Source organism: Hippocampus zosterae, chromosome 6 (genome assembly GCF_025434085.1).
Source record: "Hippocampus zosterae strain Florida chromosome 6, ASM2543408v3, whole genome shotgun sequence".
Taxonomy (NCBI): Eukaryota; Metazoa; Chordata; class Actinopteri; order Syngnathiformes; family Syngnathidae; genus Hippocampus; species Hippocampus zosterae.
In genome coordinates, this window is record NC_067456.1 from 14349079 (window position 1) to 14376898 (window position 27820).

General features: G+C 41.5%; 1 protein-coding gene across 3 annotated transcripts; it reads right to left on the bottom strand.

The window, feature by feature from the left end:
* Positions 1–29: 29 nt before the first annotated feature.
* On the bottom strand, positions 30–27712 carry si:ch73-138n13.1 (trichohyalin). 3 transcript variants are annotated; one of them, XM_052067551.1, is made up of 13 exons: positions 27500–27712; positions 21971–23185; positions 21799–21889; positions 18823–20780; positions 16911–18702; positions 15850–15975; positions 7048–7163; positions 4487–4634; positions 4230–4392; positions 2014–2147; positions 1774–1910; positions 1580–1661; positions 30–1493 (listed from the first exon to the last, which is right to left on the bottom strand). In XM_052067551.1, the coding sequence occupies exons 2-12, from the start codon at positions 23170–23172 to the stop codon at positions 1586–1588; spliced, it is 5943 nt and encodes a 1980-aa protein (XP_051923511.1). In that variant the 5' UTR covers positions 23173–23185; positions 27500–27712; the 3' UTR covers positions 30–1493; positions 1580–1585. The 3 variants fall into 3 exon arrangements, with proteins under 3 accessions (XP_051923511.1, XP_051923510.1, XP_051923509.1); XM_052067550.1 differs by having other exon boundaries at positions 2014–2144; positions 16911–20780; XM_052067549.1 differs by having other exon boundaries at positions 16911–20780.
* Between the last annotated feature and the right edge of the window lie 108 nt (positions 27713–27820).

Sequence of the window (27820 nt, forward strand, 5' to 3'; positions counted from 1 at the left end):
TTGGGGATAAAGTTATAGATAGACAGTCGTGGAGGTCAAGTAGAATTTTTTTTAATTGATTCACTTGAGGACATTGGCCTGACAACACAGTGAATTATGCATCTGTATTTTCAAATAAAAAAAGATAAACAAATGACATATAAAACAAATCCCAAATTCATGTTAAACATCATGTACAAAAACAGACAATCACTCAAAAGACTTGATCCATACACATTGTCTTGCTTCGTAGGGACATTCTAATGTGTTCACCTGTACGCATGACACAAAACATGACCAATGAGGTCAAGTGCTGCCATGCATCAAGTGACAAAGTGCTTTTGAGAGGTGAATGGGTCAATGGCAACATGATGTGGAAGAGTACAGCTAACTTGTCGATGAGATGTGCACAGTCACATCCTGTACAGACGTATGTATGGATCTCTACATATGTTATGTCCAGTAACAAAGTAAAGACAAAGTATGCTTAAGTGGTATGATTTAACTTCCTGTGATACTCGGCCGGTCACTTTAAGCAAAGCCCGACAGCAAAAGATTGTGCACACACAGGATTGAAGGAACACACACTGTTCGACCATCATTGAGGAGTGTGTCACAACAGTTCGGCGCTCGATGGATTTATGATTTATGGATGATTGGAATCCATCAAGAGGGAGTGAACGGGATTAGTGTTTTGATATAAAACTGAAAAAGTGTTTGTGCTGTTACGGAGTGTGCGTGATGTAAAGTCACTTGCCCCCAGATTCCCTCTCCCGCAAAGAAAAAATATATAGATCCAAACAGAAATGTGACCCTAACGTTGAGGAGTGTATCAAAGCAAGGCAGTTGAGACTCTATTGTAACAAAACCGCATCTCTTCTCCCCACAACTAGCTCTCTTTCATAGTAAATCATACAAATATAACATCTCGTGATTACTTACATGATATACATTTCATCTAATAATGTGGTAAGCAGCTTTTTAAGTTCAACAAGGAACCATTAGTGTCTAAAATATTGTCCTCTGGCAATTCATGGATGATTTCCATCAATGATTAATGACAGACAAAGATGACATCCACAGAAGCACGGACTTGTACATATTAGGGGAAGCAAATATCACCATCTTCTATTGTACTGGCTGGTTCTCCACCATGCAGGGAATTGTGCAGTGGTGCCTCAAGTTAACCCTTTTCTAACATACAGCCTGACGGGAAATTATTCAACTCCCTCTCCCAAATGACTTCTGGTCCCTTATGAAGTGTTCACCAAGTGTCACTCTCGAAGTAGAGATCACACGTATATAGATATATAAGCAGAGCAGCTGGGTGCATTTTTTTTCCCATGTGCCCCCTCGTTGATATTGTCTATGAAAGGCACCTTGCAGGACAATCAAACCCAGGCAGAGAGAACCTAAAGAAGAAAGAATTCCTCGGCAGCAGATTTTCTCTTCCAACACTCAGTCGACAGTTAGTTAAGGCCTCAGTTTCTTTTAGATCTGTTTCAGAAGGCAAGCTAAGAGAGAAAGAGAGAGAGAGGCATGTGTTAATAGCGACAATTTTGTGGAATTTTTAAAAGAGAAAAAGAACACATTCTCTCACCTCTCCTTAGCACTCGTTCTCATATTGACTCAAGCGCTTCTTCGATTTGAGCTCTTTCAACCACTGGGGTGATTCCTCCTCACTGACAAAAAGATAAGCACAGTCTGAGATGGAAAACTAATGCATTGAATCCTACAAGTGAAAAAAAGACAGCATCCAATAGAAACATGTTTCTCAAAGCTGGCATCGCTTACCCATTTTCTTTCCCGCCAGCTGGCGGAAGGACACGAGCGGTCCGAGACAGGAAGGGCGATTTGGGGGAGCGTGAAACAAGGGAAGGAGAGGGTGCATCAGTTTGATTGTCAGAGTCGCTTCTCTTCTTCAATTGGACCTAGCAGCAGAAATTCAACATATTCAGGCGGAACAAACGTGGATCAGATAAGGCTGACAGTGAATCCTTTGAGTGGATTTCCCCCACTGAGTCAAATATTCACCTTTAAAGCTTGAGAGTCCACCCCAGGGAACAAGGCAATCCTTTGTGGCTGAGAATCAAAAGTAGCAGCGGCGTCTGCTCCTCTGGCCTGCTCCTCAGAATCGACTTCATCCATCTTACGCTCAACCTTCTCCTCTGTCGGGGGTAAAAAAAAAACAACACAAGCCGATTTGTGAGCCGTATGCCATTAAAGGCGCCCTTCCACCATAATCCAATTTACCGTATTTTCACGACTATTCGACGCACCGTACGGTTGGGCGCACTCTCATTAATGGGTGACATTTCTGTATTTTACACATATACAGACCGCACTGTACCAATGGGCGCAGTTTTACAGTGGTAAAACATACGCCAGCTTAAACATACGGCATGCATGCGCGCACGCTAACACGTTAGCTTGAAGCATACTGTAGCATGCCAAGACATACAGATACAAGCTAATAACACGTTTTTAAAAAGGCAACGAAAGCAGAACTGAGTTCGGGTGTATTTTATTTAGCCATCGTACAATGTTCTCACGTTTTTCGATCAATCATCACCCAGAAATCCATCAAAGTCCTCATCCTCTGTATCAGAAGCAGAGGACTGCACATCCCAGTTGTCATTGAACGCATCACATGCTAGTGTGAGTTGCTACGCATTGCCGAGCGGAAAGAAGGAGTAGCAACAGCAAAGTCAACATTTCTCTCGTGTGAAGCTTTCCCACATTTGAAAGTAAAGAACAGAGCGAAACATGGTGGCAGCGCGCATGTGTGTGTAGAAAGAATTGAACAATTGTGCAAGTACCGTAATCCATCAAAAACGCCGCGTTCCCTCTCGTTGTTGCGTATTGTGGCGTAACTCGCCAAGCACTGCCTCTCACTCTTTGTAAAGTTGTGTTTGCCACCGATCATCCATTGTTCCCATGCCGTTCGCAACTTTACTTTGAACGCCCGGTTGATGCCAATGTCCAGCGGTTGGAGTTTAGTCAAGCCTCCGAGAATAATGGCAAGCTCAGAGTTCTTTTGCTTGACTTGGTTTTTCACCGCTGCTGTGAGATGGGCAGGCATGCCAAAAGCATAACCGGTGGCTTTAAGTTTGAACTGAGCTTCGTAGGCGTGTCTCTTTGTCGAATTTATTTTCAGGGGTTCTTAGAAACCAAAACCGGAGTTGTTTTGCAACAATGCACATTGCCACACTCTATACAGGTGTTGGTGCCAGCTTGCGGCGTCCCTTTAGCGTGACGTCCACTTACACGCCCACCCTTGCCTGTCCTCTCTCTCTCTCTCTTCCTCTCCATATATGTATGTATACACGCCCACCCTTCCCTGATTGGCTGACTTCTTTCCCGCATGCCTGGCCAGTCACTTCCGCCTTTTCTCTATGTAAACAGCGTGTCGGCTGTCAGTCAGATTTTGGAACTCAGCGCATATATAGGACGCTCCGCACCATAAGGCGTCCTGTCCATTTTGGAGAAAATTTTAGACTTTTAATGGCGCCTTATAGTCGTGAAAATACGGTACTTGAAAAAAAAATATTCATGTTTTTCAATCAGAAATACTAAGTCAATTTCACTTTTTGAGTCAAATTTACTGGCAGAGTATTAGTTTATTTAATAAATTAAAAAATCACAGAAGGGTTGAGGAACGAACCCCCAACCTTCAGACTGGGAGACGGGCACTTTACATGTAACTCCTGTTGGTACCATATTCCATAAGACACACACCCATAAGCCTTAAATTTTCACCAAAATGGACCAGCCTAATAATGCGTGTCGCCTTGTGTGTGTGCGAGTTCCAAAACTGTTTTTACTGTTTCCCAAGCTATTGTTTCAAAGTTATGAAAGATGATCTTTGAGGGGCCTCTTACAATTTAATATAGCACCAAATTAACGTTGTAGTTCCAAACTTTGTAGCTACACACAATTACTTTAAGTCTGCGAACAACATAGTTCAACCAAATCCATCCAGTAGTTCCTAAGAAATAGCATTACAAGTGAAATCACCAAATTCTATTACAATTTTTATTTTTTTATTTTTGTTGCGACAAAAATAATAATAATAATAATACCATACCAAAGTCCATCCCTTTAAAAAAAACTAATGTTGAAGTGTCCTTTCCAAGCAGACTTTACTTTTTGACAGATTTTCATTTTTGGGAAATCCTGTCAGATTGCTAAATAGTTCAAATATTCAAGCTCAGAGGTCACAATGTACTCTGTTTTTGGCAAAGACAAACCTGTGGAGTCTCTGTAGAGCCAGTCCTCAGAGGTAGCCCCCCCACTCCCATCTTGAGGAGTGTTTTGACGGGCAGCTCTGGAGGGCCGTGTCCTGGGAGCACGCTTCTTTCCAAGTTGGACTCTGGACCGAAGGACACCAGTGTCTAAAAGAGTGCTTGGCACCTAGGACACACAGAACATATATTTGAGAAAGAGCACATGCATTAATGTAGCCCATTTTGGAGAGCTTGGTGCATCTACGTGTAATGACACTTACATCAGGGAACATGAGCGGCTCGTTCTCATATTTAGATAGTGGATCCAGGCCATCGCAGCTGCCGTGTTCGTCTTGTGGTTGTGAAGGAGTTGTGTTTCTTGACGTAGGGCTCAAATTGCTTTCTGAGCAGGGAGTGGCAGGAGTTAGACTAGAAAAGAAGCCAGAAAACAAACTTGAGCCAACGAACTCCCCGTTGAATAGATATGGATCATGAAAGAATGATTTCACCATGCTTATCAGAAGACGATCTGTTTTCGAGTAAACCAAACTGAAATCTATCCACGACGTAATATTATTTTATGACCACAGGAGGTCAGTAATGGTCATTATTTCAAAGGAAATTGGAAGCCAGCATTACTGTCTTAATTTTGGCTTCACCACAGCGATAAAAAGATGGGCATGGACAGAAATCCTTGTTTTTTTTCATGCTTTAATACCCTTTGAATGTCTTCAATATTTCTCTAAACCAACTTGACATCGAGTTGCAAATTTTGTTACACTGTTTTTGATGTTATGTACATGGCCAAGTCAATCAAATGTTCAGAGATGTCTTTGAATTTCAAATTAAAATAAGGACCTTTTATAAGGGAATGAAACAGGTGCCAGGGGTGCCACTCGTCTTCTGCATTCCCCTCTGACCTCCTCACTAAAATCCATTCTAAGTGGGGTCCCAGTGTTCTAATGTCCAATTATGTATATACCAATGTCAGAGAGTAAACCCCATTTTTTAAAGAACACATCTCACACAGGTGATCTTTTAATATCTTTCATTTGAGTGCTTCCCCTTGATCCAAGTAAAAACATGACTAGTCTGGTATAATGTGACAATGTGATGTCACTATTGTCCTGGATCGTCCGTTGATGAAAGCAACAGCAACAAAACCTTCTCCATTCAAACATTAGTTGCTTGTCTAAATAGTGGCAATTTGAAAGAGTCTGGTTTGACAACTCACCTCAAACTGCTGTTGTTTTGATTCTAGCACCGTCATGTCATTGTGATTTTCCAAGGGCATTTTAAAAGTATTTTAGAATGGTTCATTGCATAAAAAGTCCAAGTCGCATCTCCCTCATTATTGGGACGCTAAACGCTAAATTCATTTAATGATGAATTCTTATTTTGAATGAGTTATGAAACAGCCAAGAATGACTAAGAGCCGTATTCCCACATTTGCATCCAAGTACTTTTTTTACATGCCCTGGCTTGCAGACTTTTCATCTACGCATATACCAAGAATTCTGACACGCTCACCACGCCTAAACTGGGAATGAACGCGGAAACGCCAAAGAAGCACGATTCACTGAGAACTGAGCTTCCTTGGAAATCCCGGGATCTGTACTTTTCCTGAGACTTGTGAATGTCATTTAAATCTGCGATCAAAATAACTCGTGTCGTTAACTAGTCGGGATGTGCGGACCACTCTGGCTGGCACTTACACTTTAAGGGAGAGTATTTTTACTCTGTATGGAATCAAGCCAATAAAAGAGATCAGAATGCTTTGCTTATGACTCAATTCGTGGTTCAAGAGCCATCAATAAAAAAGGGTGTGTTTCGTACCATGCTGTAGCTTGATCACCAATAACCTTTTTTTCGGCCACATACTATTTTCACTTAAACATACTTTTGACAGTCAAATTATCTCCATTATATCATAATATACAAATCGCCATTATGTCATTACGATGAATGTACTGGTTTGTTAGTGATTAGTGGGTGCACAGCACTAATTCTCTTAAACAAACCAGTTCCGAAAAAAAATAAAGAAAATTTAAGACTTGGCATTAAATCCCGGACGAAAACATGTATGAAACAGAATAATTCCTCATAGTTGTGAGCATCTTAAACAAACTACGAGAGAAAAAAAAGGAGTTCGATGGAGCCGATATCCCCCACCACGCAGTGAATATAGCTAAAATGCTGTAACCGGTTGACTTACAGTGCCTCTTTGATACAATATTTTTTGTTCAGTTACTCTGTGCAGTCCTGCGTAAGTGTTGGAGACCTTGGTTTTACAGTAGATTATTTCAATAACAAGGACCCGTCAATCATGTCAGTTGTCTGGCTAGATCTTAACCTTGTTAGAGATACCGAACCCAACAGGTTCATATGCATATTCAACGAACCCTCTATTAGTGAAAAATAAGAATATGATTTTAAACAAATTCAAGACATTAAAAAACACATTTATTAAAAACTGAAAAATGTGAACACAATTAGTATAAGTATAAAGTATAAGTCTTTTAATTGTGCAGAAAATTAACCAGCCAGTGATGGCCAAGCGGGCATGTCATAACTAATTGACATGTTGAGTCGGGTATGTCTTAACCTGCATTGCAAAGGCTCTGTCGAACCCCTGAGATCCATTCACCGAACTCCTGGGGTTCGATCGAACCCAGGTTAAGAACCACTGGGCTCGAGAGCTGAAACATCATTTAAATAGAGGTCTTATTGTCAGTTACGACGGATCACAAGGTTTGTGTATTGCACCCATGTTGACAATAAACAGGTTGTGAATTAGTTCATAAATATTTGTTCCAAGTAAGATGCAATCATGTGTGTTTACCTATCATCAGTGCGTAGTCCTGTCTCCCAAGTCCCATACTGACTATCGTTCTCACCCACTGGAGTTTCATAGTCCTTTCTCTCATCCTCATCACTGACACCTTGCTTCTGTTGCTCCTAGGAGTGAGAGATCAAGAGAATATGAATAGAGAGAAAGAAAAAATCTACATAGTTAAAACAGGACGGTCTTCCTGTGTTCAAACAGAAAATTGCAGTTCAGCCCCAGTGACATGTCACAACATAGCCTTTATTAATGCTGGGCATACATTCTTACAACGTTTAGCTTTAATAATATTCAGTATACAGTAAACTACAGTGTGAGTTAAGTATGGCAAACTTACATCATAATTCCATAACTACTAAAGAGCTCACAATGTACTGGTAAATGGAAAAAAATCTGCATCACTAAGATAATGAAAGGCAAAGCGTGTAGTTTATGGAGGCAGAACCAGAGACGGGGACAAGGATAAAGATGGGTGGGTGACTGAGTGTGTGCTTGCCGTTTAGTGAACCATGGTTCTTTTAATGAGGCTGGTACAGAGGACATACTGTCTCAAAACCACACGGAGCCAACGGAGGCGTGTCTGCACATGAACTGATAAACCTGCCCTATATAGGAAAACACAATAAGAAGTGTTTCTGTCCTCATATGTTGCCCGGGGGCTGGATAGCGGAAACATGATACACCTGTCTCTGTAATTACGACCCTGAATTTCCAGTACTCGGAGAGCAGAGCATTATGACTGAGAAGGGACTGTAGAGAACTTTCAAATGGCCACAACAGAGACACGGCGAAAGACTTCTGGAAGAAAACTGTGAATTAAGTGGTTGACAGGGAAGGTATAAAAACGACCCAAAAAAGTTAGCATTCTCTTTCTTTATACAAAACGTCTTCTCTGACGAAAGTTTCATATAAACATGCTTGAGGTAAGACATGGTTGTACAACACCCTCTTCGTTTGAAGCATTGTAAGGCTTCACAAGTGAGTCAAGAGGCCCAGTATAGGGCATCATTGCGAGTGTACCATGTAATTGCTATCCTCAGTTCCAGATGGAGACTTTGGAATTATGTCATCACCCACTTGCCTTTCTACACTGCTATCACTGATGTCAAAATGCCAAAGAAAATCTCGATTCCAGGCCTTGTTGATTATAAAAAAATTCCTGTCCTACACACACAGTTTGTCTGAATCACGACATGAGAATCACAGAAAACAGTATGCAAGAGGCTCTTTGCTTTGACTGAAAATGTTTCTGCGCCCTTTTACAGTATCAGCCCACATCTGGAGGAAAAAAAGAGTGGAACCCCAAAACAAATTTAAAATACATTTGCAATACCTTACCATTTACCATATTGGCCCGAATATAAGACGGCCCTGATTATAAGACGACCCTTCTTTTTCAAGACTCAAGTTTGAAAAATGACTTTTTGAATACCAAATTAATTTTTATACAGAAAATAATTACAGTACATCTGAAACAAATGATTATAACAATATATTTGAGAGAAGAAGCATGTTATTTTGCCTCGTTCAAATCTAAAGTGCAATCACATTCGTAAACAAATGGCTTCTGGTTTTTGAAATGTAAATTACATCATAACTTCTCCTCAGCTGCCGGTTAACCTGGCCGATCTTCGACCCACTTTTCTCCAGATTGTCACTACGTTTCTCCATTTTCTGTTATCTCTTCTATTATTTTCTTCTCTTTTCCTTCTTACCGCTATTTTTTATTTTTCTTCTTCGTGCTACCGCTATTTTTATTTTTATTCTTCGTGGCAGGGGTTCACTTTGGCCTGGGAGTCAAGTTCAGCATTCGCTTCAATGATATCTGGCGCCATCTAACGTGAATGGGTATAATGTCTAGACCCCGAATATAAGACGACCCCAACTTTTTCAGTCTTATTTCAATGCAAAAAATACTGTCTTATATTCGGGCCAATACTGTAGTATCCCACCAAAAAGGGGGTAGCTTAAGACTGAAATTAAGCCTGGTTGGCATTTTTGTTTCATTGAGTGTATTTTAAAATGAGAATTGAATAGTTGCACAATATTTTGAACGGGCTTTCATTTCTCATTAAGGACTAATTGATTCTATTCTACATATTTAGGCCACATCATTTTATGATTTAGATTCACAGTTTACTACCACACTGAACACACATGATGAACATGCATGGAAATGTGCTTCCTACTTTGTAAACAATGCAGACTCCCAGGTCCGCTTCTAGTGATTCATAGCCTTCAGAAGGGCAGCCTATTTCTTAATAACATTAGCAATTGCCAGCTTGCCCTTCAGGACAAAAAGGGTGTGCCGGTGAAACAACACAAAGAGCGGATGAATGGAAGGATGAAGGAACGAGAGGCTGATTATTGAACAGCCTTATCTGACATGTTACAGGGGAAGTGGTTAAAATAAAACCTTGGAAATCTGAACTTCGTAATGCACTGATTAATGAGTGCTACTGTACACCGCGCAGGTCCCACGACACAAGACAATTGCTCCAGTATGAAGCATGAAATGTAGGCTCAATTTCTAACAAAAGCATGGAATATAATTCTGCCAATAGAAATATGTATAATGGGGAAAAAAACTCTTCCAAAGATAACAACTGCAATCATCATCCAGAGAAACAAACTGACACTTAGTGCATGTCAGACGCATTTCATATTAACACGCAAACACTCAAAGGTGAACAACACATCAAGCAAACACAGAGGAAAAGAATGCAACAATCTGACTTGGCTTTAGAATTTAGCAGAGAACGAGTCGGATTTGACCTAAGCTTAATTCTAATGTGGCCCGGGAAGAAAAGCGACTTAAAGGATTTGTTATGTTACTTGTCGTCTTGAGTTTAGTTCTCCATTTTCACACATTTAACTTGTTCTGTCTATTTTGGTGGTAAAGGTACACTGTAACCATCACACATCTTATGTGATTTTGCAATGCATGTTTGCAATCTGTCTTGATTGGACTTTGTGCTCAGCAAAGCAACCTACAAGTTGTAACAACTCAGGAAACATGCCCCTCCTCCCCCCACACACATCACTGAAAGTATAGCAGTGACACCATCATAGCAACAAAATAACAGACCAGAATAATAAGATCACTGACCCAACCCTAAACCTGATCAAAATGTCCAACTTCTGAACACAGAGTTTCAAAAGAAAATGAAATTAGAATGCACTCAATACGGTCGAGTGCAGACCTCTGCCTCTTTGTCTTCGTGGTTAAAGTTAAAATGCATGATGAGGCAAGCGATACTGCAGTTCCAGTCCTCAAGGTGGCAATAATACACATTTCAAAGTGTGCATCTTTAGTGCTGCTGGATGTGATGAGTCACTGGCTCATTTAGCGCCAATACAATGAGACAATAAGAGCAAAAAGTCAAACGAAACCTGCGATCTGGACCTATTGCTCGATGAGCAGCCAAACTAATCTGTTCTTCTACCAAGTATTTAGGAAATTGGTTTGGTATTTTTTTTGTGTTACCAACGAAATAAATAACCAACACACGAACCAATCAACAAAACACAATAAAAAAACCCAATTTGTCATTTTGCTTAACCTATGTTTGGTGCAATGTTATGCAATGCATGTTATTATTTGAATACAGAGGTCCTCATCAAGCCTAGTCCATACAAAGATGAGCTGGCCGAGTTTTGTCCCAACTTCTCCCACCAGGCACAATTCAAATAGGGGAAACACCCAATTATCAGGTGGTGGTGCCCATAAAGCGCTAATTCTTATTTGTGGAGAGGAATGGGGTGGAGGGTGTCAACATGCGGCCATTACGATTCGTCAAAGGGAGGAGGCATCCGGCGGACAGCATGTGCCGATTCCTACTCATCTACTTCTTCTTATATGACTGTTTCTTCTAGTTTATACTTTTGGGCAATATGGCGGCACTCCTGTGACACCATGTTTCTCATGCGTCAGTCTGAAGCAGGTACTAACTATGCTCATTAACTTGTGTTCATTACGTTTGTACCAATCGTCACAGTTCTGCGCAACACACCCACTTCCATCTCTTTATACGGTTAAATAATGATTAAAAACACAAGTGGCAAAGTCCATTGGCAAGCCCTTTGAAATAACAGCTACCTCTCAAAGACCAAACGATACATCTTGTGGAAAGGGCACAAATATGTATTGTAACCATTGCTTATCTTTAGCTGTTATGACTCATCAAGCATTGGATAGCAAACAGGTGTTCCCTAAAGATAGGAGTGACTCTCCTTACTGCAATGTATCCATCCATACAAGGCTCTCTAAATCGCTCCCTATTCATACAGCATATGGTAGATCTGGTCACTACGGTACAGACAATTGACAATGTTACAAAAAAAACGTGTAAGAAAAGTATACGGCCTAAAGGTCTTCCGTCATGACACCTACATGAATAGGCAGGTTGAGCCACTGTATAGCAGCCTGCAGTCTTCTGGCTGTTTTACAAGATACTGGACAAAGTCATGCTTGATACAGAAAAGTGTCTTCCCTCGACAATTTCCACAAAGAATTGTCTAAAGGTCTCAAACAACACACAAGATAAAGGTACAGAGGACACAAGGGAAACTAGGAGTCAACCACAGATAATGATTAAAGAGCAACAAAAATCGGAATACTTTTGCCGCTACATGAAGATTTCTGTCTCTATTTTGAACATTTTAATATTCAGAATCATTTTTTAAATCGCCATCATAATTAAACAGGGAAAAGTGTAAAGACAAGATGTATAAAGATGAAAAATGTAAACATGAGGGACTGAAAGACAACGCGAGCTGTGCAACGGGAAAACACACATGCACATTAATGCAAAATAATCAGATTTCAAGGTGCTATCTTACAGCAATGGGGGTGTTGGGTGCGGTGCGCCTGCGTAAGGACAGACGTTGCTGGCTGCGCAGTGAAAACCTGCGAATTGATTCCCTGCTGCGGGAAGCTAGCGAGCGCAAGGAGCTCGTTCTGTTGAAGTGTCCGGCCCTGACTTCTCCTCCTTCTCTTTCCGCTGAACTGGAAAAAAAGCTTAGTGCCCCATGAAAGGAGCGACGGACATTTCCTACCCATCCTGACACTTGAGAATGTGCCACTGACAGTTTGTCCGAGAAATAGTCCATCGCAGTTGAATCTGCACAAAACCAGCTTCGTCACGATCGTCTCTGAGCTGAGCTGTGACACTTGCAATCACAGCAGCAAGGAATCATTAAGAGTGTGCTATGCAGGAACTTTTTCCTAAACACTGGTGCTGGCTGCTGGGTCAATACTGCACTACAGCAGTGCGGAAGGTGAAGACACAAAACTGCCCATGTGATCTGATGTAGGAGTGATGCTTACAGTTTATAATAGTCTGTATGACTGTAACAGGAACAAGCCACGCTTTGGTTTCACTTGTTAATGTCTTCTCTGCAATGCAGTCTCAGAGGAGCCACAAGGGCTACGTTTCAGCTCATTACCGTCATGGCTTCAGGATCTCAGCCAGTCAATTGTGACATTTCTAATGTCTATATTGATGAACACAGGTTATGTTTGCAATGATATTCCTGAAAAGCCAATGCCTGGACCTGTAAATGCCAAGTGCAGAAGGTACCAACAACTCATGCACTTGCCATGACAAAAGTTTCCTAGACTCGTGATAAACTGACACAGCTAACAAAACTGAGTAATAATTTGATTTTCAAAAGCTCTCGCCGAATCAGCAGGTGTATGCCCATCTGTCGAGATTCCAGACTCAACTGTTTAAGGTTGAAAAATCCATCAACGATTAACCTCCCATGTCAACAAGGCGGTGCTATCCTGGCAAAGAGGAGAAACGGTAAATGAGAAATTTGTCGTTTAGTTGCAAAAAGAAAGCTGCGCCGCTAGTTTGTATTCCACCAAGAAACCCAAACCACTGGCAGGAGCGAGCGATGTAGTAAAGTAAAATCCGGAGTAGGGAGGGGGAAAAAAAAGAGAGACTGTTCTCTCTCTTTGCTGTAATCTGCAGGTACAGACAGGTAAGAGAAAATGCGTCAGTGGAGCTCCTTTCTGTATTCAGGACATTAGGACTCACTGTCAAGGAGAAACTGAGTGGAGAGGGAGAGTGGAATCAGAGAGTGCGACAGCAAGAATGGGAGGTCCCTGATTCCAAACAGGAGACAGAGGGGAGGGTAGAGGGAGGGCTCTGCGGTGCTGTTGCTCAGGCCTGTTTTGATTGCAGTGCAAGAACACTCAAGTGCTATAGCAACAAAAGAAGGGACATGGAAGCAAATATAGAGTGCTGGCAAAGACGGTGTAACAGCACAGCAGAGAATTTTAAAAAACTGACATGATGAACTGTGAATAATAACCAAGTAGTGATGACAGAAGTCTGTGATCACGCTTGGTGGGGGGAAAAAATAGCTTGTTGAGACATACAGAGAGAACATAAAACGGGCATCTAAGAGCTTTGTGGGATTAGTTATTTATATTATATATTTATATATATAGAATTTATATAGTTAATTAGTCAACAGTGTTGTCATAAAAAGTATCACAACACTTTTTAACTGTTAATTTAATCTGGTGCACAACAAACTACCGGTAATTAAAAACACAAAACAGCATTTGTACTTCACACAATTCATTTCAGAGTACAGTACACTGAGACAGAGGAGCGAAAATGCTGCCTCACTGTCAAAATATGCCCTCTGCAGGTAATCTGTGTAACATACTCGGGAGGCTACACTTAAAGGAAAACAGCCGAGTAATTTTTCTCTGATCTGACCAGAAGAAGAATGACGCTTATTTCCTCCACTCATGAAGATACAATACGTATGGTTGTTTTGTATGAATGGTAAAGGCATGCGAAATCCTTGTAATATATTTTGCTTTTAATATTTTTCAATGTGAAGAAAAGGTGCCAGCATCAGCAATAGCAATGCATTTCATTTCTGTAGCAAACAGGATAAATGGTTTATCACACATTATCTCTATCCCTGATTTATATTTGAAATACCCAATAGAAAAGGAAGTACCGTACGGGAAAAGCTCCTAAAACAAGCTGCTTTGCAATGTCTCTTTACAACCCATCTGAGCAGTTGTGACGCACGGCTGCTCATCACTTCCCCTCTTCTGATGATATCATTCAGTGCACAGCAGCATAGTCAAGTGGAAACCCAACCAGAGATTGCATACAAAGGAAATGATAAGTAACAAAGATGAACTGTACTTCAATGACATTTTTGAACATGTCGAGAACAGTCTCCTGGAAAAATGTAAAGGTGGCGCAGTATTACTTACCCAGAAGTAGTGCGGACTCAAGCAACATGACCATACGTACAAGTTGTACAACAAAGCAGTAAGCGCCATGCCAATCTCTGCTCTGCTCAGCCCCACGCACAAGCTTCCCTTTGACTAACACCATGATGTCAGCACACAACCATCGTCTCATCTGTGTGACTCGAAGGACCCTCCCCCAGCAAAGGTTTTTATGCCAACACCTATTTTGATTGGTTATGCATTGATCCAATATTCAGAAGTGATATTATCTGCCCCAAACAACTACACCAGATTGTGCTATCAATTAAAAAGGAACATTCTGAATAGCTTTTTAGGTATCTGGACTGGATGAAATCTGGAACCTGATGAAAAAGAAATGGCATCATTGTTCAATTTGCTCTTTTTTTTCAGTGTTTGTATTCATTTTTTAAATATGAACCACTCTATAGATCCAAACTAATTTCGAACTACCAAATAAACAACATGCTTTTGGAAATGGGGTATGGCAAGATAAATATTTTCCGTAGTCCCCACATTGACGAAGGGGCAATTTGTCAGTTTCAATTGCAAGAGGTGAACCCAAGTCAAAAGCCCTGGCTATGAAGCACAAATCTCTATCAACAAATAATGCACAACAAATCGTGAGCAAATAATCACATAATTCTAGGCAAACAGTGACACATAAGATTGGTATCATAATCACAAAACGGACTCTAAAATAAAGTGAAAAAAAACCCACACAACATAAGAAAAACAATTGTCAATCCAATACAAAATTGATTGACTTTATATGCTGTTGGCACCAGGGTGGCAATGGTTAAGAAGTTCGTATCATTGCTGCAACCCTAGAATTGAATATAGTGAATACCGCATTGCTTTCGGCACCAAAAATTTGACTGTAGCTGCATTTGAAATACAGTACTGTATTTATATTTCAAATTTCAGAAACCATGACCCCTCATAACCACTAGATGGTGGTAGTGACCTTAAACCGAGTTTAAAATTGTGTTAACAGATGCCAAGAGAAGATGCATATTCTGAATCTAAATACAGTAATGTCACTACAGTTGGATTTGTATACAGATGTAACCTTGGGGCACTGAAGAAAAACATGTCTGCAGGGCACAGTTGTACTGCAGTCCATCTCATGTCACAGCTTTCCCTGAGCCGTACAACAGGCTTCTGACGACATGCAAACAATTTGCGTTTCTTGAATTGCAGGCATGAGAAGGCATTTGGCACCGTTTGACAGACAACATGGGGTAACATGCTGAGAGGTGAGCCTTTGAAGCCATGGCTTAGACATCCATCCATCCAATAGTCATGACTCATCCCGGGCATTCAGCTGCCAATATGACAATGCAATCCCCCCCACACCCAAGTATCTGTTTTGATTGCGCAAGATCATAATATAAATCTAAAGATTTTCTTCATTTTCCTCAAGGTTATATATATATATATATATATATATATATATATATAAAATATAAAGAATGTTTGCATTATGCATTTCCTAAAAAAACGACAACACAATAACAATATTTTGCAGCTGCTGAATTCAAACTTACCCGGCTGTTGTGGTCCGGTTCTCTGTGGGCACTACGACTTCGTAGTCTAGAAACACTTTTCTCAAGAACAGTACCAGATGGAACTGATCGACGTGACATACTGCGAGAACGCATCCTGTTCGGCTCCTTGTAAGACAAAGAGACCAAAGTGACTTGAACTGGAGTAAATAAATAAATAAAAATCTTGTAATGTTGTTGTGTGTGCTGTCCGTTTAAGAACTCACTATGTATGACATAGCTCTGCGGGGGTTTTGTGTTTGTCAAGCGTTTTACCCACAAGTGAATGCGTAACATGTCTGTGAATATACAGTATATGTTCAATATATCCACTTTGCTCTTTATTTCTGCGGCGCACTGCAGAGTGTAAGTCAAGTAACATATAGGTTGATAGATGAACAAGGTATGGTGGTCTATAATAAAGACAAAAATTGGGATACGCTGAAAGACGGGACTCGTTCTGATTTAAAACTGAATGGACCTGCCGACGTGCACATCTGGCGGAGGTTTTTACCACAAGCTTCACTTCTATCATCCAGAGGCTACATATGAAATTGTAAATATGGTTGAGTATTGTTATAAAACTCTATGTACAGTATGTGTATTGTATATACTGTGTTTTTATGTCTTGGCGGTTGTGTTTCTCAAGCTTAGACTCGGAAATTGATTTTTCATCTATGTGAGAGCTTCTGTGCATTTGGATGGTCTTATAATTTACGAAGACGCCACGTCGTGCAACTGCGATTCATATTTTGAATCGCCACATCCCTGCACCCTGTGAGAGTACATTGGATGCTGTAACGGACAGAGACTAGAGCGGCCAAGTCTAGCCCCTGTTGCTTGTAGCTAGGCAGAGCGGGGCCAGGCTGTTATGGAAACTGGAATGGAGAAGCGCCCTACGTGTGTAGTAAAATGTGGTGGATGTAAAACATGGCCACGTCAAAAGTTTCATTCCCAGGATACAAATGTTTGAAAAGAATTAACAGGAACAATGCACAAAACATTTGACAAATGCCAACATTATCTCCATTAGAATAAATATTTGACAGATCCCTCCAATTTACCTGGGATCCTTGGGATCTCCTTCGGTGCCAGACCTCTTCCTTGTTGCCTCGGGATTTTAGTTGTCTCGGCAACCAGACCTGATCAACAGGAGCGCCCCTGGGAACGCCAGTTGTTGCCTCTCTTTGGAAAAAAGGGTCCCAATCACGCAGCTCACCTTGCCTGCGGCGCCAATGGTTCTGTGGGGCCAGGGAATGTTCGTCCTGCCTAACAAGCGGTCGTTCAGGGCTGACTTTGGTCGTGTGTTTTCTTGGCTCATGAAGAGGTTTACTGTGAGACGTGTCAGTTGGCTGTAGCTGACGTGGGTCATGGGGAGATCTTGTCCAAACTGGACTTGCTGAATCATGCGAATTCTGTGGCGGCATCTTCCATGTAATATCTCTTTCAGGTGTAGGCCGCAATATACTCCCAAAGTTGGAGTCCACTTCTTGAATACCGGAAACAGTCGGGATATCTTGATTTGATAATGACTGAGATTGAGACTTGAAAGAGTCCACATCAAGAATGGAAGGCTTGTAGGGCACTTCAGCTCTGGAAGAGGGCTCCTTCCATCTTCGTGCAGGATCGACGTGTTGAGAGGTGGCAGTTCTGAGCAAAGAATCTACATCCACCACTTTGGGCCTCAAAGGCGATTGATCGAGCCTTATTATCTCCTGTTCCTCTTTCTTTTGTTTGTCCTTTAGTCTTTGTCGCTCTGCTTCTTGAAGTCTGGCAATCTGTCGCATTTTCTCTGCCTCAGCCTTCTCCATTTTCTCTCTCTCTGCCTCCCATCCAAGCCTTTCATTCTGTGAGGCCTGTTGTATTAACCTTTGGTTCTGTTTCTCGGCGTGGAGTTGTTTTTCCCTTTGCAAGTCTCTCAGTCTGTCCAGCTCTTTCAAATGTTCTCTCTCAGTCTCTTCCTCGTGATCCCGCTCCAGTTGTCTTAGTTGTTCCCTTTCTCTATCAATCCCTTTCTTTCTTAGCATTTCTTGTTCTACTGACATTAATGTCGTTTTTTCAGCCTTGCCTCTGGACCACTGCTTTTCAAGCTCAAAAAGAGATATCTTATTTTCTTTCTCCTTCTGTTTTTGGTCAAAGAGCTTTCTCTCTTCTTTCTCTTTAACTCTCTCCAGTTCCTCTATTCTCTTATTCCTTTGCATTTCCAAAAGAAGTGTCTCCTTGTCCAGCTCTGTCTGTCTCTCTTCCTCTCTCTGTCTTTGTCTTTCCCATTCACGCTGCATCTCTTGATCCAGTTCTTGCTGCTTTTGAAATCCCCGCTGTCGCTCTTTTTCCTGTCTGACCTGTTCTTGCTGCGGCTCAAGTGCTTGCAGTCGCTCCCTTTCTAGTTCTCTATGCCTCACTTGTTCTTGACGCCGCTCAAACTCTCGCCGTCTCTCCATTTCCTCCTCCTTCAACCTCACTTTTTCCTGCTGTCGTGCAAGTTCTTGTCTCTCCGTTTCTTTCTCCCTCTGCCTCAATTGTTCTTGTTCCCTCTCAAGTTGTTGTTGTCTCTCCATCTCTTGCTGCCTCAGCCGCAATCGTTCTTGCTGCCTCTTAAGTTCTCGTCGTCTCTCCATTTCCTGCTCCCTCAGCCTCACCTTTTCTTGCTGATGTTCAAGTTCTTGCTGTCTTTCCATATCTTGCTCCCTAGGCTGCTTCTCAGGTTTATGCAGTCTCTCCATTTCCTCCTCCCTCAGTCTCACGTCTTCTTGCTGTTGTTTAAGTTCTTGTTTTTCTAATTCTTGCTCCCTTTGTCTCAGTCGTTCTTGCTGCCTCTTAAGTTCTCGCCGTCTCTCCAGTTCCTGCTCCCTCAGCCTCCCATGTTCTTGCTGTCGCTCAAGATCTTGCTGTCTTTCCATTTTTTGCTCGTTTTGCTTCAGTTGTTCTTTTTGTCTCCCAAGTTCTCGCAGTCTCGCCATTTCCTGCTCCCTCAGCCTCACCTGATCTTGCTGTTTCTCTTTTTCTTGCTCTCTCAGCTTCATCTGTGAGTGCTGGATTTCAACTTCTCGCCGTCTCTCAATTTCTTGCTCCCTATGCTGCTTCTCCTGTTCTCGCAGGCTCTCCATTTCCTGCTCTCTCAGTCTCATCTGTTCTTTCAACCTCTCCTCTTCCTGCTCCCTCAGCCTCGTCCGTTCCTGATCTCTTTTAACTTCTCGCCGTCGCTCCTCTTCCTGCTCTTTCAGCCTCATCAGCTCTTTCTGTCTCTCTAATTGTCGATGTCTCTCCCTTTCCTGCTCCCTCAATCTCATCAGTTCATGCTGTCTCTCCAACTCACGTTGCCTCTCTAGTTCTTTCTGCTGCTCCTTTTGTCTCCTCAATTCTTCCTGTCTTTCCTTTTCCTGTTCCTTCAGCCTCATCTGCTCTTGGTGGCTCTCAAATTCTCTGTGTTGCTCTTTTTCTTGCTCCCTCATCTTCATCAGTTCCAGCTCAATTTCCTGCGCCTTTTGCCTCATCAGTGCTTGGTGCTTCGCCAGTTCCTGCGCTCGCTGCCTTTGCAGTTTTTGTTGTCTTTCCTTTTCTTGTTCCTTTTGCCTATGCATTTCTTCCTGTCTCTGCTTTTCTAACTCTCTCTGTCTCTCTAGCCCTCTTTGCCTCTCCACTTCCTGCCTCCTCTGCATCTCCTGTTCTTGCTGATTTGCCCTTTCTTTTGTGAACGGCAACTGCCTTTGCTTTTCCATTTCTTTCATATTTTCATACTCTAGTTCTTGGGGATTCTGGTTTTGAAGCTCTGTCTGTTTTTGTTTCTCCCTTTCAAATGCCTTACGTCTTTCAAATTCTCTTTGCATCTCCCTTTCCTTCATCTGTGAAAACTGTAAAATGGCTTGTCTTTCCATTTCCATTTGTCTCCGTTTGTCAATATCAATAACTTTCATTTTGGCATTTTGCCTTACATCCTCCTTTGTTTGCTCCGTTTTCACTACATCTGTCATTTTATCTGCTGTTGGCGCATACGGTGCAGATACCACCTGTCTGGCTGAAATGTGGCTCGTCCTCATTACGTCCTCATATTTCTCTTGAGAATTTTTTCCCAAAGTTGCATCTAATGACAGATTCCTCTTAATAGCAGCTACTGTATCTGGAGAGATTTCCTGTCCAGAACCTATATCATCATAAGGCACTGCTGACTCTATAATGTATGATCCCGGATCCGACTCCTGTATTTGTCCGGTCAAAGCAAAATAGGTTGCCTTGGGGTTTGGCTTTTCAGCTGTCTGCAGTGTTTTCATGCGTTTAGGAGCTGCAGCTATTTCCTCATGATCTGCTTCTCTCTGTCTGTCCTTGTCCTTATTCAAATCCATGTCTATTCCCCTTTGTGATTGCTTTAGCGTAACATTCTCCAAATCGGGCTCTTGAGCTACATCCGTCGTTGGCCATTTCTGTAAGGATCCTATTCGCAAGTATCGAGACTGTTGCTCCATTGCCATTGTTGAAGCTGGTTCTCCTTGTATTAAACCCGTTGTCTCTATCGTCGCTCTGTTTCCTTCTGAACGTCTGGAGCGTAAGGTCAAAGCTTTATCTTCCCACTGAGCAGATGGAATGCTCTCACTCACAGCTCTGCTCTCTCCCACTGCTTGCACTGTGTCCCTGGTGTGGTTTACTCTCAGAGGACGTGGAGATACACAATCTTTATAAATGGCAGTCACAAGTGTTACTTCATCCTTATTGTTTCCTCCTGGCAAAGATGGATTCCTGAGTAAATCAGCGCCAATGGTCACGCTAGCAGTCTCCACTATATTATCAAATAAGGATGCTCGCACTGTCTGCATTTCAACACTTTCATTGTTGGTAGCACTTGATACGTGTTCTGTATCGGGAATTTCTGTCATTGAGCTAATTTTGAGGTCATCTTGGAACTCCACAGCCATCTTGCCACTGGAGTTGACCGCTTCCATCTAAATAAAAAGTATATTGTAATACAAACAATTAAGGAATATCCTGGAATTGATCCACCACCTAAAAGCCAATTCTTTTGGTTCTTAATCAACATGTCATCTGCAGCCTGGTGAAAATGTAATTTGTTCCCCACAACTGTCAACTGCCACACTAATTTCAAAAATGTGTTTTACAAAGCCAAATGAAACTAGATTTTGCAATTTAGAGCACCACTATGTTAGACAGTACACTGCTGCTTGAACACTGATTTGTCAAAATGGTGACACCACATTCTGCCTAAAAACAAGCATAGCGCTGATTACAATTTGAAATTGAACTGCAGTTTGAAGCACCTTGAGCAGATACAGTACACTGTGGCACAACGATATACTGACAAGCGGATAATAGCAGTCTTAAGCCAGTAGTCCAGTGGTTAGCACGTCGGCTTCACAGTGCAGAGGTACCGGGTTCAATTCCAGCTCCGGCCTCCCTGTGTAGAATTTGCATGTTCTCCCCGTGCCTGCGTGGGTTTTCTCCGGGTGCTCCGGTTTCCTCCCACATTCCAAAAATATGCATGGCAGGCTGATTGAAACACTCTAAATTGTCCCTAGGTGTGAGTGTGAGCATGGATGGTTGTTTGTCTATGTGTGCCCTGCGATTGGCTGGCAACCGATTCAGGGTGTCCCCCGCCTACTGCCCGGAGACGGCTGGGATGGGCTCCAGCACCCCCCGCGACCCTAGTGAGGATCAAGCGGTACGGAAGATGAATGAATTAATAATACATTAGGATTTCATGGCAATGTCATTTTTATTGTTACTTGGCATTTACTACATTTTGAAAAGAGCTCTTCAATTATTGAAATATGCAATGGTATTCTTGTCCATGTGTGAGGAAAAACGCAAATACTGATATCACATCTTTTATATGCCATCAAGGCCCAATTGCTCATTTTTACTGGGAATATTATTTTCTCCTTTAACAGCAAATCACTGACAAAGGCCAAGACAAACCTTTGCAAAAATGTGTGCATCTCTTACCCTTCTTTGCGGATCTTTGCTGATCTCATGACATTCTGCAGTCTCACCGGGTGAAACATGGCCAAAGTCAGAGAACCTCTCGGAAGAAAACCTGAAAAAGACATATCCGACCACAACAAATAAAATAAAACATTCATGTCAATGGAACTCATGAACAAATGGCAGATCTTACTTTTTAGTGAGATCAGTGGCCAGCTGGCGAGGCTTCAGCGCAGGTTTCATGATGGGATTTGAAGTTACATCCTCTGTTAGCTGCCTGATGAGCTGTTTAACCCCGACTTGCGGCTCACTTTCAGGGACTGTCAACTCCGGAGCGAGAATATCCGATTTTTGGCCAGAAGCCACCGTCTCAGACGCAGAGGCGGAATCAAGGAGGAGATTAATTCGTGACTTGATGCTAACCCCTCGCTGATCCTCAGTCTCCTGTACACGTATTTTTTCCGAATTGTCATTCCCCGGGTTGTCTGGGGTTGATTGTTTAACGTCTGTACTAGTCTTCTGTCCCAAGGCACTGAATTTCTCCTGTTGTGTCTTTTGTGGAAGTGCTGTTTCTTTTGGAGTGCTTTCCTTCTCATTGGCTTTGGTCGTTTTACGGTGCAATGACAGACCAATAGACTCAAACTTGGATGTAAGATCAGATGGAAGAGGTTTTCCACTAGCCGAGCGTGGAGCAGGAACTGGTGTCTCTGGATTGTTGAGAAAAACAGCTGATACGGGCCTGGGCCTGGAACTCCGGGGTTGAGGTTGGGGTGGGACAACGGTCACAGAATTATTTTGTTCTTCTTTTTCATCCAGATTAAGAAAGCCCAATGACTTGGCTCTAGCAATGGATGCTCTGCCCTGCATGGGTGTCATCTGGTTCTTAGGTGTCTGCCTTTCTGCTGGTAATGGAGGCATTTTTTTGTTGGTGTCCGCAGAGTCAAAAGGAGGGGCTGGTTTAAACAGATGGGCAGCAGGATTGGTTGTTTTCCCATTATTCACCTTAATGGATGTTCTAAATGAGGTTGAGGTAGGACGACTGGAATTAGTTGAAACAGGGCTTGGCTTAACAATGGCAACTGATTGCTCTGGTTCTGAACTGTTGGGAAACTCTTGTGTGTATCCAGTGTTGTTAGTAGATTCTGGTCTGGGTTTGGTTTGCGGCTTTGGTGCAAGTATAGGCTTGATAGTGTTTCTTTTCTCCACAGCAAATGGTTTTGGAGTCAGCCGTGGTTTGGGGGCTGGGACAGGTTTTTTGGGTTCAGGAGTGATGATATGCGACTGCGTGATTGACGGGCTTGTGTTGCTTGAGTCAGTCAGGGGACTCAAGTGAGGTCTTCCTCCTGTCATTGTCCTCCCAACCTCCCCACTTTGTACCTTCACCTGTGCAGCCATCCTCTAACAGCACCTATAAACACAAACATTGTTCTCAGTGGCCCAGGAAAATGGTTTTACAAAATAACAACAGGACAAGATTTCCCCAAATGACAATCTGTCAAGATGCTGACTCAGGTTGGAATGGCCACTACAAACTAAGTACAACACACTGAGAATTTTGAAAATGAGATGATGGGTTCGAGAGAAATTTGAGTACTTTGTGTGGAGAGAAAAAAGCCTTTTTGTGGAACGTTTGTGGGTGATATCGCTGACAAAAAATGTGGTCAAAAAAACGCTTTCAAGAGTAAAACTGTCCAATTTAATTATGTCACAACATATCTCCTCAACCATTTCCCTTCCTTTTCTTCCGAGGGAACGCCTTCTCCGACTGTGTGAAAAGTTTCAGTTAAAAACATTCACCAAAAAAGCTCATGGGGGCTAAAATTCCGTTCGGTCCACCAAGTGAACTCAGCAAAATTATTGTGATGTTTCACTTCAGTAATAAATTGTTTTTCGTCAATGTATTTGTCATTAAATATTTTAGGGGTGTTTGAAGTGCTCATTCCATGGTTTATTTATTTATTTATGGGGACATTCCTAAGATGATGGCCACTTGTCATGTTACAACATAAAAGTCTCACAATTTTTTTTATCTGGTCACTTCTGTGGACTTTGTGTCAGGAGTGCCTTAAGTGGCAGCAGAAAAATGCTCAATTTGCTCAAGGTAATAAATCACTCCAGAGCAATAAAGCGCAGCTGTACAGAAGTGAGTGCTGATAATCAAAAAATGATCAGAACTTTCTACATTTTGATATTTCTCACAGCAACAAAATATTTTTATGAAGAACTGTGTTTTTCAATGATGACTTTTTACTGACATTTCACAGTGCAGTGGAAAATATTATCAAACATTTATCAATAAATGTGTAAGTGTTTACAAAGCAGAGTAAAATAGGATGGGGCACATAAAAACTGATTAGTTTATAAGTTATTTATATGCACTAGAATTAATGCTTTAATCATTTCATTTATCAGTGACTCAAAAGTTAATTATATTTTACTGCCAACAAGCCACCAGTTTTTATTCTTTATTTCCCCGTCGGAGGCAAATACAAAGAGGGGAAACAGGTGAAAAGAAAGGGGAGATGGACGATAAAGCCTCACATATGTTTTTATGATAATAAAGGGGCGTCTTTCAATGTTGTGGTTTCAAGATGGTGATTGTGCACCCTTTGCTAACATCTCCAGAATGTGTGTGGAGACATTTTGAGGCTGCTGGGAATATAGCGCCATTTGTAGCCCACACAAACAAATTTTCATGCATCCACTTAGCCGTTCGAAAGGAGAACACTTTTCTTTGTAGCCACAGGTTATGTGAAAGAACCTGACATTTTGATTGGCTGCTTGACGTTTGACGCTATTCACTCATTCACTTGCAAGTCGACATTTGGAACTGCAGCCAAACTAGTTGCAGATGGTCGACAATTCATAGAAACCATAGCCCAGTTCAAATGCGTGATGTGAATGAAAAGTTCAGTTGCGTTTGGCCACCTTGCTCTGTGTGTGGCTTGTTCAGCACTCTTTTTTTAAATTTAAATAAATTATTCTTCTCGGTCTCAATGAGAATGTTGGTCTGTCATTGGGAAGTCAGACATTTCAGACCTCTGAAAAGCAAAAGCGTAACGGAACACCGCTGGAGGTCTGAGCAATCCTGACTTCATCAAGCTGCAGTCGTCTGTTCTCACACAACAATGCATTCCAACACCTAGCGGAAAGACATACTAAAAAGACAATAAAATTCGATTTTCACAAAATTTGACTAATTTTCCTGGCTTTCGCAAAATGATTCATTTACCATACTGCATATGAATCCAGTATAGATAAAGTCTACACATTAAGTTAATTGGAAAAATGTTTCAAAAATCAGTTAAGGTTGTCAATTTATTTCGTTTTATTTCCCGGTGTGACTTACCACAGACAAGTCAAGGAATCCTGAAATCAGCAGCACCTGAGTGGTTAGCAAATCAACACAATATTTTTCTAAACTGGCTAGCACATACAGCTCACAGTTCTGAGGCTTTGGGTTCAAATCCACATTAGGGTTTAGGTACGTCTTTCCTGTATGGTCTGCATGTTCTCCCAGCAATTGTGGGGGTGATTACCAAATACTAATGGAACACTCTAAATTGTCCCGAAGTGTGATTGTGATTGTGTGCTCGAATGGTACCGGTAGTTTGTCTATGTGTGCCCTGCAATTGGCTGGCATCCAGTTCAGGGTTTACATCACCCACTGCCCAAAGACAATTGTGACCCTCAGGAGGATAAGCGAATAAAAAAATGGATGGATGGATCTTGCAAATCTATTGTATGTTGATATAGATCCACCCAGGGATGACTTTCTGATGTACAGTGGTTGTAATGTGGAATATAAATCCAGAAAGTGATTAATCATTACAACTCAAGTTGATAACAGTCTTGATATTCAAGATGCAAATCATCCAATGCAAATGTGATTCGCATCTCATCAAGCCATTTTTACATAATTGTAGTTGCCACATTTCTTGTCTTAATTTAGCTATTCCTGACAAGAGTGGCCGATTTTTACTTTTTTGCCCATCCAAATTCTTGATGGAGATACAGACACAAATACAGTAATCCACTCCATTCATTACTTTGACTGGAGACAAGCCTATCCCTGGTTGATATTTAAAAGTACTCTATCCTCTTTGAATGGGATCATGTACGCCACATGGTTCTGTGTGGAAAAACATTATAAATGTTGCTCTCCTGGTGGAAAAACAGATAACTTACGAATCGGCAGGAAATCAATACAAAAACAATCTACCTGAGCGGATGTCAACCGTGTGCTGACGACATCCGGCTAGTGTTTTAAGCCAACAGTGATGTCATATCACACAGCAGGAAGGTGTTGAAACACAATAAGAAACCCACAGATTTTATCAGTCTACAAACACCTGACGACTACCGTTCTTCAGGCTATGGCATATAAATCACAGCAGAACCACTAAATTACTTTAATTTGACAATATCTCTTGATCTTTGCACACCTTCATAGAAACCCATTAGTATTTACAAAGACTTACTTGAACAATAAGTCACACCACACCTTTGAGCACTCATCCTGACAAACAACGACATACCTACATACAACTCATTTCTATTCTTTGGCTTTTGACCCAGCTTGACTCAGACTTAATTTTTAGTTGTACTGTTTTTGCACTTTTTACTGTCTTTGTTATTTGGACTATTTTTGAGCTTTTTCCTGTCTTATTATTTTATGTTTTAGTGTTTATTGTTGGATATATGATATTTGCTCCATGTACAGCACTTTGTACACAGTGGTGGTTGTTTTTAAGTGCTCTATAAATACAGTTGAATTGAGTACATGAAAAAAGTAATGAGCCAAATGCTCATTCTGCACTTGCAAGCACTGCGCATCTGTCATCCCTTTCACAACTACTGTATAATTTCTGAATGCTGATGACCTCCGAGCCACTTTCCTGTCGTCATGAATCAATTAATTTACAACACTTTAGCCACAGTAGAAAGCAAATATATGGGTATATTAACTAGTAGCCACTGATTTGTTTGATAGCAAACTATGTGTTTTTTTTACCCAAAATTATTTAGCTTTTAAACTGCAATAATCAGAGGTCATACATCTTCCCAGCTATCCAAGGAGCACATAGGTCAGGAGTGTCGTATTCCCCAACACATTACATAAGTCCACCCCACCCAAAAAAGAAAAAAAATATGTATACACACACACACACACACATACATACATATAAACAAATATATATATACAGTATATATTTACGCACACAAACACACACACACACAATAACCGAACGTGATTCATTATGTTATTACTGTATCAGCTGTAAAGTGCAACTTTATTGTTGGAACGCCTTATTACCAACCTCACACCTGAACGTCTCAAATGACAATCACGAATGAAAACACAATCACGCCGAGTCCAAGTTCAGTAACTAGTATTTGAAGATGATACTTTCAGTGTTTACATGTGGAAAATGTGCATCTAGTGCTAAATCTCCCCGTATGAGCTAGTACAGCCCCCAACGCCCGCTGCAGATTAGCAAGTCTGTGCTGGCCTGCTCCAAAGTAAAGACTATTAAAGTACGAAGATATGAACATGTTTAGAAAGCACTATACGACATGTAAACAAAATTAAGTTTAGATTACGTGGCCAACTAAGCGCAGATCGCGGAAGCGAAGGCTACCTCAATAGAAGCCAACTTATCAAAATGGAAACACTGACTGAACCTGTCTTTCTGTTTGATGCGAAACACACGGAACTTACCTAAAAACTCCGTTCTTCATCTTGCTGTGTTTAAATCTCTTTACAAACGGGCTACATGGTTGTAGAAAGCAGAAATTAGTAGTACAACTTCGATTTGTAACAATGGAGGTTTTTCGCAACTTCGCAGGTACACTTTGCTAGCCGAGAGGCTGCAATCCTCTCAGGTTGCGGTGTTGTTGACAGGCAGGACCACACAGCGCTTAACGATTTGACCGGCCGGAGAGCGAAATTACATTATAAAATGTTTCCGGTTAGTATTTTCAAAATAAAGTTTTAAGCGGAACAATGAGTAAGAACACGGGATTTGGCAACCCTTCTGAA